Source organism: Protopterus annectens, chromosome 13.part0 (assembly GCF_019279795.1).
Source record: "Protopterus annectens isolate FY-2018-M chromosome 13.part0, PAN1.0, whole genome shotgun sequence".
In the NCBI taxonomy this organism is placed as follows: domain Eukaryota; kingdom Metazoa; phylum Chordata; order Ceratodontiformes; family Protopteridae; genus Protopterus; species Protopterus annectens.
The window spans coordinates 320,932,353-320,950,006 of NC_056747.1; the positions used below are offsets into that span (position 1 = coordinate 320,932,353).

General features: G+C 39.8%; 1 protein-coding gene across 2 annotated transcripts in view; it reads left to right on the forward strand.

Annotated features, from left to right (window-relative positions):
• The window catches only part of SEMA6B (semaphorin 6B), a 1,264,941-nt gene that overhangs the window by 1,045,944 nt on the left and 201,343 nt on the right, over nt 1-17,654 (forward strand). For both annotated transcript variants that reach the window (XM_044053908.1, XM_044053909.1), the window contains exon 11: nt 6,574-6,791. In XM_044053908.1, the coding sequence (XP_043909843.1) occupies nt 6,574-6,791 (218 nt within the window). The remainder of the gene's footprint in view (nt 1-6,573; nt 6,792-17,654) is intronic.

Genomic DNA, 17,654 nt, shown 5'->3' on the forward strand with positions numbered 1-17,654 from the left:
CAGGTATATAGGGCATTTAGAGCCAACTATCTCTGGGAATGTGTGGGGTTATCAAAAAGTAGTAGAGAAACATCAGACAACCTATAAAGAAGATTATGTAGAAATGGGAAGTGTACTAATTGGTTCTCTGAATGAGTAGCGGATGCATGGAACAGACATTAAAGCAAGTACTAGTTTATTTTTAAGAACAGCCTGGACGCTTATTTTGGGAACAACCGTTTTGGCATATTGACAGGGTAGAAAGTCATAAGTGCCTATGCTTGAAATATTTGTATGTATTTCTGCTGAATATATATGTAAGAATTGTTATGTAAAATGTCCTGGTACAAAAAGCTTTCCACTCCATAGGAGTTGCTGTCAGGCTGGTAGAAAATGGTAGGAATGCATATATAAAGTATTTTCTTGATTCAGTTATTCTAAGGAAGTAAGGAATGATGTTTCTTGCCTTATCCGGTTAGCAAGTATAGGGTACTACATCAGTACAGCATGTAGATAAGGCTAGAAGTTATTAATTCACTTACATTTTGTTAAGTTTAAACTGATTTGACTTTTCAACCAAACTAAGCAAATTAGTCAAAGCTTCTACGAAACATGTAAAAAGCATTTCTTCTCCCATCCAGTGTGGGGGGCTTTGCCCTTCATACCCCCTTCTTTTATATGCTAACTTTACAGTTGCATTGCTGCAGAGATAAAAATAAAAGCTCAAACACAGTGAATCATTCTGGTGCACATAAGAACAGTAATGCGTGAGCTCAACATTGGGGTGTTCAAATCGCCAAGTTTAAAAGTACTGTATTACAAACTCCTCAGGTGTAGAATAACATTCATTGTTAAACATTTGTGTAAATGATAGGCCCTAGGACTCAGAGACAGCCTCACTGCTTGTGGAAATTGCCTACCATAAGTATTGGTTGCAGGTACCAGGAGGAACATGTAGGCACTGACACCCCTGCTCAATAGGACAGACCTGCACTACTAGGCAGAATGAGTTTACAGAGGTACATGTAAGTATGTTACTCTATGTGTGCCCTTTTAAGTTAAACCTGTGTGAATTTAAGCACACTGCTTTGCTCAGAAGCCTTCTATACGATGATGATTCACAGACATCAGTACTGTGCAAGTTCAATGTGGAGCAGTGCATGAAATGTACATTTGCACCAGCTATGTACCATGTGCACTTGTGTCATTCATTGGGGAATCCTGAGCAGGGAGGAGTACAGTTTCCTGCTCCAATTGGTGATACAACTAAGTAACATGTTTGTGTGAGTGTGTGTGTGTGTGTGTGTGTGTGTGTGTGTGTGTGTGTGTGTGTGTGTGTGTGTGTGTGTGTGTGTGTGTGTGTGTGTGTGTGTGTACAGCAGCGGTATGTCAGTGGTTACTGTAACTGCATGTGAATGAATGTTTATTGTGAGTGAGTGTGTGTGTGTGTGTACAGCAACAGTATGTGAGTGGTTGCTGTAACTGTATGTGAATGAATGTTTATTGTGTGTGTGTGTGTGTGTGTGTGTGTGTGTGTGTCTGTGTGTGTGTGTGTGTGTGTACAGCAATGGTATGTAAGTGGTTACTGTAACTGTATGTGGATGAATGTTTATTGTGTGTGTGTGTGTGTGTGTGTGTGTGTGTGTGTGTGTGTGTGTGTGTGTGTGTACAGCAATGGTATGTAAGTGGTTACTGTAACTGTATGTGGATGAATGTTTATTGTGTGTGTGTGTGTGTGTGTGTGTGTGTGTGTGTGTGTGTGTGTGTACAGCAACGGTATGTAAGTGGTTACTGTAACTGTATGTGGATGAATGTTTATTGTGTGTGTGTGTGTGTGTGTGTGTGTGTGTGTGTGTGTGTGTGTGTGTGTGTGTGTGTGTGTGTGTGTGTACAGCAACGGTATGTAAGTGGTTACTGTAACTGTATGTGGATGAATGTTTATTGTGTGTGTGTGTGTGTGTGTGTGTGTGTGTGTGTGTGTGTGTGTGTGTGTGTGTGTGTGTGTGTGTGTACAGCAATGGTATGTAAGTGGTTACTGTAACTGTATGTGGATGAATGTTTATTGTGTGTGTGTGTGTGTGTGTGTGTGTGTGTGTGTGTGTGTGTGTGTGTACAGCAATGGTATGTAAGTGGTTACTGTAACTGTATGTGGATGAATGTTTATTGTGTGTGTGTGTGTGTGTGTGTGTGTGTGTGTGTGTGTGTGTGTGTGTGTGTGTGTGTGTGTGTGTACAGCAATGGTATGTAAGTGGTTACTGTAACTGTATGTGGATGAATGTTTATTGTGTGTGTGTGTGTGTGTGTGTGTGTGTGTGTGTGTGTGTGTGTGTGTGTACAGCAATGGTATGTAAGTGGTTACTGTAACTGTATGTGGATGAATGTTTATTGTGTGTGTGTGTGTGTGTGTGTGTGTGTGTGTGTGTGTGTGTGTGTGTGTGTGTGTGTGTGTGTGTGTGTGTGTACAGCAACGGTATGTAAGTGGTTACTGTAACTGTATGTGGATGAATGTTTATTGTGTGTGTGTGTGTGTGTGTGTGTGTGTGTGTGTGTACAGCAATGGTATGTAAGTGGTTACTGTAACTGTATGTGGATGAATGTTTATTGTGTGTGTGTGTGTGTGTGTGTGTGTGTGTGTGTGTGTGTACAGCAATGGTATATAAGTGGTTACTGTAACTGTATGTGGATGAATGTTTATTGTGTGTGTGTGTGTGTGTGTGTGTGTGTGTGTGTGTGTGTGTGTGTGTGTGTGTGTGTGTGTGTGTGTGTGTGTGTGTGTGTACAGCAATGGTATGTAAGTGGTTGCTGTAACTGTATGTGGATGAATGTTTATTGTGTGTGTGTGTGTGTGTGTGTGTGTGTGTGTGTGTGTGTGTGTGTGTGTGTGTGTGTGTGTGTGTGTGTACAGCAATGGTATGTAAGTGGTTACTGTAACTGTATGTGGATGAATGTTTATTGTGTGTGTGTGTGTGTGTGTGTACAGCAACGGTATGTAAGTGGTTACTGTAACTGTATGTGGATGAATGTTTATTGTGTGTGTGTGTGTGTGTGTGTGTGTGTGTGTGTGTGTGTGTGTGTGTGTGTGTGTGTGTGTGTGTACAGCAATGGTATGTAAGTGGTTACTGTAACTGTATGTGGATGAATGTTTATTGTGTGTGTGTGTGTGTGTGTGTGTGTGTGTGTGTGTGTGTGTGTGTGTGTGTGTGTGTGTACAGCAATGGTATGTAAGTGGTTGCTGTAACTGTATGTGGATGAATGTTTATTGTGTGTGTGTGTGTGTGTGTGTGTGTGTGTGTGTGTGTGTTGAATAATCTCACACTGCTTGATACTCCTTTGGATGGGAAATAGTGGATGCAGGATGAGCTTGTACTAAATGTGTGCCTGTGTATGTGCATGTATGCGTCTGTGCAGGTGTATATGATTGTGTTTGCATGTAGTTTTTGCTATCCTATATGGAAGGCTGACTCTATATTCTTTTGTCTGACTGTTTATTGGCACAGTTTGACTGGCAAATCCACTTTTAAGCAGAGGCCCCAAGAGAAAAGCTGCGCATTGCTTACATTTGAATGCTTTCACAGTAAAATACACAGTAACACTCAAAATTATACAGTTTAACAGGTGATACCCATGTTACACCCATTAAGTAATATGTACAGGATGTTAGCTCAGACATGTCTATAGAACACAGTATATACAGCACATAAAACTCGCATATCAGTACAAAGTACAGCATTATTTTACAGCGTGCGTGCATATCTCACCATAATTTTTGCATGCAGACATTAGATAAGGCATATGCGTATGTTTATCTAACCAGTTAAATTCACTAGAAACCCATAAGCAAAGAATTTAGTGATATTTGTTTGATTTGACTGCATGTTGTGGAGAATTAGTAGATGAGTGCAAGGGTATTGCAACGTAGGTATGATTTCAATCGATTTGTAAATTAGAGATCGGATAAGATTTAGAATAAGAATGTGTCTTTGTAATTGGGCTGTGAGAAGTACAGCACCATATGCTTGAGTGATATTGTTTCAAAGAGATTTTAAATTATAGACACGATGAGATATTTTTGATAATCTTCTGGGATCGAGTCTCACAGTTTAGCAATATATACAGAGTGCAGACAAGTCACCGTTATGGTTTTGAGATTTTTGAGTGAGTACTAGATGTTAGTTTATTGAGCATAGTTGTCTGGTAGATATTTACCACTTTAATAACTTGCTGGTGGCAGGGCATCTGTCTGGGGTACACATGATGTCGTAGGTAGCCTTAATTTGAAAAAAGGTAGTAAATTAAACAGCTGGAGTGAGCTGCCACTGTGCTACATGTGAAGCAATTGGTTAATGCAGTAACTTGCAAATTTTACAGTTTTATTATAACATTACTCCAGTTTAGCTAACTGAGAGGACTGAAGGTTAGTGAAAATTGATGAGGCATACAGGACAATAGGGAGTAGCTATAGTCTTATGCAAATACTGCCTTTGAAATGCATTCAATTTATAGTTTGATTGCTGGGTTGAAGGTGGTTTATTTGGATTTTGGAGTAGTGTATATTGTTAAAGCTAGTTTTCATTTTTTGCAACGGAATAACACAGTTCATCTTGGAGCTGTCTGATTGAAGAGGTAAAACAGATTAATGCCAAGTAATCTGTATATTGGATTAGTTTTAATGGATGAGAGACTCTATACTTTTTATTTATAAATGGAATGGCTTTTGTCTACTCAACTACCCCTATGAGATAGCCACTGTGTGTGTGTGTGTGTGTGTGTGTGTGTGTGTGTGTGTGTGTGTGTGTGTGTGTGTGTGTGTGTATATACTTGTGTCTCAGCTGCGGAATTGCTTAAACTTCTCAGTTTAGTGATTCATACTTATGCATGTTAGCTTGTTGACAAGCAGATCATGTGTGACTACGAATCCCATTTTACAGGAGCAGAGCAATTCAGAATCTTTGTGCAGAACAAGTTGTAAGGCTGTTCTTGCTGCCATGAAAACCATCGCTTTATTTACTGGCAATTTTTTTTCTTGGTTTCTGTTTGAATGATTAAGAAAATTAACAGAATAGCCTACTGTGGAATATATTTACAGCATATAAAACAACCATGACAGAGCAGCGTTTCATTTTTAATGATGTCTTGTCATGATTACATTAGTACTGAGTAAGGTTCTAGGTTAGTCCCTTAGGCATAGGCCAACTAGGCGGCAGCCTAGGGCACCACTCTAGCAGGGGTGCTTATCAGTATTTACTTTTTTTTTTTTGTAGTAAAGAAATGTTTTCTTTAAAATGTGTTGAATGAAAACAGGAAAAACTGAAGAGCAAGACAACAAGTGAGAAAAATGTAGAAAATACTTAATCTGGATGGTGTAGGTAGACCCGGATAGGGGCACTAGGTGGTGTGGCTTTGGACTGCTTTTGCCTAGGGTACCAGTTGACCAAAAGCTGTCCCTGGTTACTCCTGACTAAACTGGGAAGGATACATTGCTGAATTGCTTCTGTAGCTACATAACAAGCGGTACTCCTTCCATTCCAGCTGACCCTTTTCTGTATTGCAGTAAGTAAGTATCTCCTTTGCTTTGTGAGTTACCATGTGTATTGCTTCAGGTTTGCTGTGCAGTTTCTATTTATAGTGTTTTATTATAGCATCACACTAGCTACTGTCATTCCTGCACAAATGCAGTTTTTTCTGAAATGCACATGAAAGAGCATGCTTCATCCTAGCTCTAACACATCAATCCCTACATAATCTTCTCAAAGTTAAATATAGAAGCTTTAGGAGAAGTAATGGAGCAGATGAGTTAAAACTTTTCCACCCCATTATTTTAAGACTTTCTATCCAGCCAAAAGTTAACACTGTATGGAAATAGCATCAGTATGTGTCTGCAGAAAATAAAAGGAAGAAAGGAAGAAAAAATACATGGTCATGTTCACTTACAATCATAATGCACATCTTTATTCCAGCTGATTTATCCTTTGTACAAATTGTGATAAGGATGTAGTTCTCATTCACTTCAGCAGTTTGTTAAACATAAGCAGCAACAAACCAAAATTTTAACTATCCTGTGCTGTACTGCATGCTATACAATGTGATCCCTGTGTGTTAAAGATATACTTGGCCCTAAGTCTTCACATTATATTAGATTATAGGTAAGAATATAAGCTTTCTGAAATATAAGCAGTATAAGTAATATTTGGGCATCTTTTTCAAGAAGGAAGGTCCCAAAACTCAAGAATTAAAATAATATGATGAAAAACAACCAGTTAGACGTAGAAGCAGCTGTGATCAAGGTAGTGTATGTCAGTGTCTGTGTCTGTCCAGAAAAGTGCAAAAATTACAAACATTTTATCTCTGAAAACACCAGTGTGCAGTAACGATTTTTAAGGTGGTAGTTTGCATATATATTCGTAAACTGTGCAGCCAAGGAGTTATGTTTACAACCAGCATGTAAATGTGGACTTAAGCTCTTGATTAGAAGCAGTGATGAAGGTAGGTATAAACCCAGTGTGTGCGGAGGCAGTGGACTTTACATAAACCAGATGTGGCTAGAAGGAGGCTTCTTGGCTGTTGCAATGAATCAGTCTTATTTTTTGTGTTTAGGTTGTAGTTTCTCGAGTGGCCCGAGTCTGCAAAAATGATATTGGTGGCTCACCAAGAGTGCTTGAGAAACAATGGACATCTTTCTTAAAAGCCCGTCTCAACTGCTCTGTGCCAGGCGATTCTCATTTCTACTTTAACGTCCTTCACTCAGTGACAGACATTCTAACCATTAATGGGCATCATATTGTCTTAGCAGTTTTCTCCACTCCATCCAACAGGTAAGTGACTGAGCTGCAGATAATTATATTTATTTATGCAGTGAGCAAACCAGTCAGGATTGGCATACTGCAGTTAATTCACAGAATGACCTTTATGTAGTTAAACGATCATGCCCTTGACATTTGCAGGGAGATGCTCTCTTGATGATTGTTTACTGTTTTAACATTTCTGTAAGCATCTTTTTAGTGTCATTGTATGTGAATGCTTTTCTAATAATTTTAAAAAGGCTTATTGCACTTCATGTGGGCAGACATTTATATTTTAGAGAAATTGTTAAGAAGAGTGACTATGTCATGTTGGTATTGCAATCTGCAAGGAGGGAAGTTTAATGCCACAAATATTCCTCAGCTGTGCTGAGTCCACAAAGTTCAGCTTTACCGGGTGAAACTGTTTGAAAGAATAATAAGTTCATTTATAAGATGTCCTTCATGGATGCATCTGCAGTCATAACAAATGGGTTGTCCTGTCGTCAGGCAGCCCTTGATCGGCAGATTCCAAAGTCTGGGTCCGGCCGCTGATGTCGCACTTCACCCGGCGTCATCTCTGCTGGTCTTGGGTATAAAGGCATCAGCCGGCGCCATTCCTCAGTCTTTCTTGCGGCGTGGCGCGAAGCAGAAGCTGTTCGCCAAGTGCGGTCGGTCAGATCCAGAGATTACTACTACCGAATACTACTTCGAAGACTTCTAAAAAGCTAAGTACCCCGTTGGGGACTCTTTCTTGCCTCAGCCGATGTCAGAAAAAGTCAATAACTGTTTAACTTGTGGGAAACAAATACCTCATAAAGATTTCCACTCTTACTGTTTGCCTTGCTTAGGCCCAGACCACGGCGTAGCAGCCTGTTCGGCCTGTGCTTCCTTCAACTCCGAGCGCTTAGGGCGCCGGTCGGAGTTTGCTGAACAGTTTTTCGGCTCAGATTTTGCGTACATTATGCCGTTGGATCCTCCGACTACCCAAATTGTTAAAAAACGCAAAGAAAAAGACCGACACTCGCGGTCCGCGGTTTCGGCCGAAATCACGGTTAAGCAAGCGAGTGTCTCGGTTTCGGCCGAAACCGAGAAAACTGGTCATTCTTCAGCCGAATCCATGACTACTACTGAGGCTCCTGCTACCTTACCTGAATCAGCCTCAGAAATTTTGCCTACAACTGTGGTTCCTCCTGATTTATCAGACACCATCCCTTTGGATATCTCTACCCCAGCACGTGGTGCTGCTAGGCCTCCTGCAGCCATGTCTATTAAGGCCTTTGCCAGGGCTAAAGCAGCCAAATCAGCTAAATCCGTGCCTGTTAAACCACCCTCACTCAGGCCCACTTCTAGTTCACAAATGCTTACTCTGGCAGAAGATTTAATATCCTTAATTAGGGGATCCCAATCTCACCCAGACAGGGCCTCTCAAAGAGACCTAGAGCAGAGCCCCCCGAGCCTGTGTCCTCTGATGATTCTGCGGATGACTCAGACATTACAGACCAGCCAGAGGCTCCTTTTTCCAATTATGAAGATTCAGATGCTGAAGAATCCATTCCAGCTGCCTCTCCACCAGAGGAATTCTCCTTTGGGGAAACCTTACATGCCATGAGAGAACAATTCCAATGGCAGGGACAAGATTTCTCAGATTCAAGAAAAAGGCTTAGGACTTTTCTGCACTTACCACAACATAGGCCCTTAGCTATACCTCCTGTCCTGTCTGTTGTGGATGCATTTAATGATGTCTGCACTGCACCTGATTCTTTACCTCCAGCCCCTGCCAAACCAGATAGATTTTACAGGGTGCCAGACACTCATCACCACCTATACAAGGCCCCACTTGCAGACCCGAAACTATATCCCAGGGGCCTAAGGCAGTAGCCTCGACCACAGCAAAACCCTATTCCCTCTGAAAGGGAATCCAGGTCCTTAGAGATGGGGAAAAAGTCTACACCTCTGCTACTCTCTCAGCTAGAGCTTTAAACTGTCAGTTTCACATGATCCAATACCAAGAGTTTATGCTTGATCAGTTAATTAAAAGCTGTCCTCTGATGAATCTTTAGATAAGAAATATGTATTAGAAATGGTGAATAACATCCAACAGGTTAGTAACCATTCTTTAAAATGTGGCTATGATGCACTGGAGGCTTCATTTAGATCAGCCATGACTGGCACAGTGATAAGAAGGCATGCATGGTTGAAAGAACAGGTCTTACGGATCATGTTAAAGCTAAGCTATTGGATGCTCCTATGGATAAGGCCAGTCTATTTGGGGAACCTGCCCAGCAGGTAATGAAGAAAATGGAAGAGAAGGCAAAATCTGTACAAACAGTTAAAGATTTCCTACAGGTTCAGCCCCCAAGGTTTAGCAGGAACTGGCCTGCCAAAAATTGGTCCTTTCCTGACTCCACAAGATCACAAAGGGGCAGGAACAGACGCTCTAGGGGCAGAAATCAATCCAGAGGAGGTGCCTACAGAGGACGACAGTGGCAAGGCAATAACCGAGGCACAGACACAACCTCTGCCACTGCAACAGGACAATCACAGTGACTTGGCCTACCAGGGAGCAAATAGCAGCACCATTAGGCGGAAAGTTAGCCTTATTCTCGAAAAATTGGCACTATATCACCAAAGACAAGTGGATTTTGCAAACCATAGACCAAGGCTACCGGTTCCACTTCCACACTTTACCAGTAAAAAGAGGAATGCCAAACCTGCCCCCAAATCAAAAAATAGAAGCCCTGCACCAGATAGCGGAATTAATAAAGATGAGAGCTGTGGAAAGAGTACCAATAACAGAACAGGGCAAAGGATTCTACTCCAGACTCTTCCTAGTACCAAGAAAAGAGAAAAACTGGAGACCTATTCTCGACCTGTCCATCTTAAACACATACATCAACAAACAGGGAGGCACTCATTCTTACCCACTATGCAGAATGACTTTGGACCTTTGGAATCTGGCTCTCAGCTACAACATCCAGTTACAGGCAATATTTGTACCGGGAAAAGAGAACACCCTAGCAGACATTTTAAGCAGAACCACCTCGGATGCTCACGAATGGATGCTACACCCGGACATCTTCAAGGCCATCACAAAGAAATGGGGAATGCCACAAATAGATCTATTAAACTTCCCCACAAAATCACCAGCTCAAAAATTCTGCACAAGGACATTCCACCCACTTGCATGGAAGGTGGACTCTCTATCCTTCAGCTGGAAAGGCCTGACAGCATATGCATTTCCACCTCTTCCCTTGATGCACAAGGTACTACTGAAAATCAAAGAGGCGTCCAAGGATAATTCTGATAGCTCGAACTGGCCAAAACAACACTGGTACCCATTGCTGAGGAGCATGTCTCGGGAGAAAATGTGGCCAATACCCCTGATGCCTCTGATGTTAACTCAGAACAACTACAACATCATACATCCAAACCTAAAACCTTGCAACTGACTGCCTGGAACATCACATAGCAGTAACTAACCCAGACCTTTCACAAAGGGTTAAAGACATTATCCTTGAAGCCCGCAGACCTTCAACAAGAAGGAACTATGCAGGAAAATGGAAAAGGTTAGTCATTTGGAGTACTGAAAGAGGAAAAGATGTGTGAACATAGATATTGCTAACATTCTGGAGTACTTGGCAGAGCTTCTACATACAGGCCTGTCCTATTCCTCCATCAAGATACATGCATCAGCTATTTCAGCAGAATACAGCTTTGATCCTCCTGTCTTTTCACATCCTCTACTCAGGCAGTTCCTCGGAGGGATCAAGAATGTAAAACCTCCTAGGAAACCACCATTACCAGCATGGGACTTGAATTTTGTACTAGAAAAGTTGACACTCCCTCCGTTTGAACCAGCAGCAACAGCAGATCTACAACACCTGTCATGGAAAACTGCTTTCCTACTGGCTATTACTTCAGCAAGGAGGGTTTTGGAACTACAGGCCTTAATGGAAGTGCAACCCTTCCTAATCTTCCATCAAGATAGGGTGTCCATGAGAACTAATCCTACATTTATGCCTAAGGTGGTATCCAGAGTGTCTTTAAACCAGGCAATCCACCTACCTACCTTCTTTCCCAATCCACAAAACAGAGGTGAAAGAATAATGCATACCTTGGATGTACATAGACAGTTATGCTACTACCTGGACAGAACCAAAGGTAACAGAAAAACTGACCAGCTCTTTGTAGCCTATGCAACAGGAAGGGAAGGAAAAGCAATTTCCAAACAGACAATCTCCAAATGGATAGGAAATTGCATAAGATTCTGTTACTCCTACCATGGAAAACCAATTCCACAGAACATAAGACCTCATTCTACAAGGGCTACAGCCACTACCACAGCCTTCTTAAGAGGAGTGGCAACCAAGGACATTATTGAGGTGGCTACTTGGACCTCCGTGCATACATTTGCCAAGCATTATAATTTACCTCTATATTCTAGATCCCGAGCAGGGTTTGCCACTGCTGTACTGCAAGGGATCCTGACTACACCATAATTTTTATTCCTCCTCCCCTAGTTTGGCTATGGTATTCTACCCATTTGTTATGACTGCAGATGCATCCATGAAGGACATAGTACAGTTTTGTACCTACCATAAATGTAGATGTCCGAACTGGATAGCATCTGCAGTCAGGATTACCCTCCCTCCTTCCCCTCTGTGGTACTCCTAGGGTATTTACCCTCCTAATAGCTAGCTGGAGGGGGGGGTCTCTTATGGTGTATTTGTTTGTATATATGTACATACATGTTTATTTTTTGTGTTTGCCTTCTACCATTTTGGAAACATTGGCATTTATCCAAAATTTAGCTTTACAAGTGGGCAATTGGCATCTGGGGCAAGAAACACTGAGGAAAATGGCGTCGGCTGATGCCTTTATACCCGAAGACCAGCAGACATGACGTCGGGTGAAGTGCGACATCAGCCGAAGCCGGACCCAGACTTTCGAATCCGGCCGACCGAAGGGCTGCCTGACGACAGGACAACCCATTTGTTATGACTGCAGATGCTATCCAGTTCGGACATCTACATTTATGGTAGGTACAAAACTGTACTTTGTCTGTTTTTATAGATTATACTCTGCACAGTAGGTAGATTTTCTATTTCTTAAGCAGTCTAGCATTCTAGTGAACTTCAGCAAACAAGTTTCAGATGCTGGTAACCCAGTTGCTGGCCCAAATGACTAGGACTCCTTTTCTTTACACACCTTATGTGATAGTCATAATGATTCTATTCAAATGCCCGGTTTACCAGTGACACCACCTCATTTAGCTTTTGGAATTATGTAATATGCCTTCTTTGTCAATTTAAGACTGGTTTCTTTTAAGGAGCACTTTAAATTGTACTGAGATGAGGCATGGAAGTTGCTCTGTGTACTATAACATAGTTAAAAGTATCACATATCTTGACTTTTAAAGTTGTTGTGTCTTTCGGCTTTTCCCAGTTAGGGGTCGCCACAGCAGAACTCCGGTCCGCTAATGATTGGCAGTAGATTTTTACATGCCGAGTTGCCGGCCCTGATGCACAACCTTCAATGAAGGTACGCCCATTCACGCATGTCTCCACACAGAAGACGCTCTAGCTGAGAATCGAACAGGACAACGTCTTACTGTGAGACGACAACGCTACTTGCAGCACCACCACCGCAGTAGATATCTTGACTTTTAAAGTAAGATATGTAAAATCAGTATGCCATCATTTTTATCAGCTGCTTTCATCATCCAGAAGGATAATGCCCTGTCTACTACCCAGACTACCTAAAATCATCTAGGGGATGGGGAGTGGATGTAATGGTTAAGGGGTTTGCCTCACAGACACAAGGTATAGGGTTTTATTCTCACCTGTGAAAGGGATATTGGCTAGGCTTAAAATGACTCACAAAGGCAGCTAGCCTTGTACTTACCCATGAACCTATGAACTACAGCTCTGGGCACTGAAGGAATCAGGCATGGAAGGAAGGTGTGAGTAGTCAATGCTGGCTCACCCATCCTGAGATCCAAAATGCTGCAGGAGTCAGTAGGTACACTGCATGCATGGGTAGAGAAGCTCCATAGCTGGGATGTCATGTGTAGATGCATTTTTATGCCAAATGGGGCTGGCACTGCACTCCTCAATTTTTCAGACATGCAGCAGAAAGGTGTAGGAAAACAGGGCTAGATAGTTACCAAGTAGAAGGCCCCTTGACTGTGTGCATGACAGCCATGCAACGCACAGACAATAAGTCTGGCTGTATTTGTGTGGCAGAAGCATGAGGTGTATAGAGAGGAAAAGAATGAGAAGGTGTTGCTATAGTATTTGTCATTTGTCTTTAGTTACCTCCAAAGTCCTTGTTGTGTTGTTTGTTTTCTGCATTCAGAAGCCCTTTGTACAAAACTTGGATTTAAGAACTATAAAACCAAACCCTAGCTGACATACACATGCTCACACACACACACACACACACACACACACACACACACACACACACACACACACGAGAATGACAGTCCCCTGAAAAAGGGGATATGCCCTTTCCTCAGAGATTATGCAATCTTGGAGTTAGTATATATAATTAAAAAGCGGTGTAGGGGAGCTTAGCCACTTCAAAAAACACTGGCCTTTGTTTTGCATGTTCTGAGCTTCAGCCTCAAAGCATGCACAGCAGTGTGTTGACATAGTTTTGTTAATGTAAGTCAACCATAAGCATGTCAACATTTGTAGTAGATCTATATATATATATATATATATATATATATATATATATATATATATATATATATATAAAATATATATATTTTTGTATGTATGTGTGTATATATATATATATATATATATATATATATATATATATATATATATATATAGGTTCCTATCACATTGTTGAACATTTAGATTGTCAAATGCCTAAATGTAGACACCGAAATGTAGAACGGTAACAACTGCAAACGTCCAATTACCCAAATGTTTTCCCAGTGAAAAAATTTGCTTGGCCATCATCGGGGATTTGCCCTTTTCTATGATGTAGAGCGATCTTGGAGTTGGTATATTTAGTTAGGGGGGTGTGGGGGCACAGCCCCCCACTCGGTCAGGGTTTTAAAGTTTTTTTTTTTTGGCCAAACGAATTGGCCGTTCGCTGTTTTCAGCATTCGACATTTAGGCGTTCGACGTAATATAGATGCTATATATATATATATATATATATATATATATATATATATATGTGTGTGTGTGTATACATGTGTATAGTTGTAATATAGATGCTATATATATATATATATATATATATATATATATATATATATAGATATATATATGTGTGTGTGTGTATGTGTGTGTGTATGTACATGTGTATATACGGACGTTTGGTCTATTAAACCGGTGTTTCCAAGTATAAGTTTATTTTTTTTATTTTGTATATGGAAGTATATTTGTATGTCTGTATGTGTATTTGTATGTATGTGTATTAGATTATATTTCAAATTACAAACAGTTTATAATGTTTAATGTAAACACATTAAAACATTCCCAAAGGAACCAAAATCCATCTGAGCCAGACCGTGTGTTATAACTAAGGACCACATTAAAAACAAAAAACATACCAACTATGTAGACCACGTAACTTTTTAATAGAGTTGAGCACTTTTGTCTTCTATATATTGACACTTCATCAAAATTCACAAAACACTAAACATCAAAAATTAAAACCTTACAACAAATGGTGACATAACTAATGGCTCATCAGTAGGATACATTAAATCATTAATCCTCTAACAAGCTGAAAATTAAAAGGAACAGTGTATCAGAATTTGAATAATATTAAAGAGATGAATTATATTGAAAGAACATTCTTTAAAAAGTAAAGTATATATTGTAAAATAAAAAAACATGTTAAGAAATATTAAAAGTTTTACAATTTAGCCAGGCGTAATTTTAGTACATTGGCTATAGAAACCTGAATATTCAGTCTTGGGGATCTTATGGTATTCAACTTAATTTACCAAACCAACTGTCTATATTCTGATATACTCTCCTACATGCCTCTGCTAGGATTGCTTTCAACTTTCTGTAATGTAAAAAATAAAAATATTTTAAAACCAGCACAGGTTGTTGAATGTTTCTACAAAGCATTACTTTCATAATCTGTTTTATTATCATTAGACTGTTCTAATATTCTACTTTTAAGTAGAATAAGTCTGTCTTCCCTACATAAAATCCATCCCATGTTAAACAAGACACCAGGTAAACTGTACCTCTTGTTTCACAATTATAGTATCCATGACTACCAATAGACTTTTCAAAGCCATAAACTGTGACGTATGGGCTGTCCAAAATGTATTTACAAAATTTACAATGTCCACATTTGAACAAACAATGTTTTAATTGGATCAAAATACTTGCTATTTTCTAAAATTTTTTATAACATTTTGTGCTTTTCTGAACACAAGCAATGAGTCAGCATGTAACTTGGATTTTAAATCACTCCCAAATGCCAATTTCTTTTTATTGCCTTTCTGACATTAAAAAACTCATAGTGTAAGGTAAAATCAAGACACTGTGCCATTTATTCCCTTTTATCTGATGTCTAGCTTTACATGACAAACTCTATCATATTAATCTGGTTTAAAAACTGTATGTCTCACTCACATATCCACATACCTTCTTTTTGATCTGGTCTGACAGGTTTTGGGGGGTAGCCACAATCTAGAAACATACCCATAAGACTGTCAGCCTCAGAGTTGAAATTTGCATCTTCTAAAATAATTCTGGAAAGATATGCTAATTGTCTCTTAACTGTGTTCTGTTTCTGAAAAGAAGGGTGACAACTCTTAACATGCAGATATGAGTTTGAAAATCTTTCCTATAAATGTTCATGAAATATTTGTTCTCAAAATTCTTTGAAATGGATATAGCCAAAATGAATAAGTCTGTCATGACTCTAGTAGATGAACTTTAGGAATGATGTAGTTTCAGATATGTACTTTACATTTTCATTCAATTCATTTAAGTCACCCTTCCACAATAACGGACATATCATCCAAAAATCTGTTGTAAATTAAATATTATCACTAAATTTAGAAACAAAAAACACCTTATCTGCCCAGGTTGACAGAACTATATTGGCATACACTGTGGTGCATGCTGCTCCCGTAGCCACACCAGTCATTTGATAAAATAATTATTTTTCAAAATAAAAATAATTATTTTTCAACACAATATCCTTGAAATTAATCAAGTTATTAACTTCCACATTAGAAAAATGTGTCTTTGATCACAAGGTGTCAGATAATACCTGTGTGATGTCCCAACACTGGGCCATTAATCAAGGAGCCTGAATCCTCACCACTGACACTGGAGAGGGACATTCATTTGGATTAAAATGGATACACACAGTATTTTCAGATGCAACTATCTGCATCAAGCACAATTTCCCTTAAGAGCACACAGGGACTGCACTCAGCCTGGGGTCTGGATTTCTCTGTATCTGTCTCCCTCCAAGTCCACAATAAGTCTCCCCACTGGTACAGCTGTAGGGTTAGGCCCTCAGCCAAGTGTCCAAGCCAAGTCTTCCAGCACCCTCTCTGTGAAACCAGTGCTTCATGTCCCTGCCCCAAGTAGCTGACACACACACACTTGCACGTAGACACACACACACATGCACACACACACACACACACACACACACACACACACACACACACACACACACACACCTGGGAAAGGCTGGCACAGATTTACCTGCTGTGCCCCCTTCTACCCAAAGTATAAGGTAGTTATCACTGCCACCAGACACTCCACAATCAGCTACACTAAGGCCCTTAACAACAAAAGGGTGTCCAATTATACTGTGTAATATTAATACTAATACAAATGTTAGTAGTTGACCAAGACAGCTAGGCCTTCTGGAGTGGCCTACACAGTGTCACAAAATAAATATAAGCACTCTCAAAGGTTAAATGTTTTCTAAAAGGACCATCCACAATAAATGTTTTAAATATATTTAATACTAAATAATAAAAGAACATGTAAATACTGAATATATATTTACAATAAACCACAGAGTTCAAATCACTGGAAATACTGAAAATAACATTGAAGGACAGACTCAGGCAAATAAAAAATATCTAAACTAAGCTTCACTATATTTTTCTTGACTGAATCTAGGAGAATTACTCTTCCTTAATAACTTACTTGATACAGCAAGGCACAATTAAATACGTGAGCAGTCTCTCTAGTCAGGTTCCACAAAACAGAATACTCAATACTGAGAGATTTCTCTTTGTAATATCGAAAATTTACAAGATGACTGGCAGAATGACCTCATCTGGTCATCTGACTCTAGGTCCTCACACTATTCCCCTTTGAAGCTTGAGACAGGATGTTAGCATAGCTGTAATAAGATGCATATCTAAAGTTTTGCTAATGTTTATGGCACTGCCTTGGGATTCCCCTCTTTTTTACTGAGCTAATGAACAAAGGCGTCTTCCAGATATGCCATCTCTGGTCCTATTCAGAGCTATGAGATAAGCACTTTCAATTAACAGTATTCTTCTTAAAGTAAGAAGTAAACTATCTGTTTAACCCCTTCTCTTCCAGTGTCCCAGTGTCCTTTGCTAACATATATACATACAGTCTCACATGTATATTCCTTCTCTGTCCAGCAGGACCCACTGTTGATACATTTTTTTAACACTAGCAACTTTACAAACACATTTTGATTTTCAAATGCCATAGAGTTCTAATCCATTTGTAATATAAGCATCTTGTATAAATCAGTTTAATATTCAAAGGACATGTCATTCTTTACAGAACTCCAGTTGGCTATACTGGCACTAGCCCACATCATCGCAACCTGTACCATGTGGTATGAGCATGAATAAATTATTCACATTCACAATTGTAAAAATTAGATTCTAAT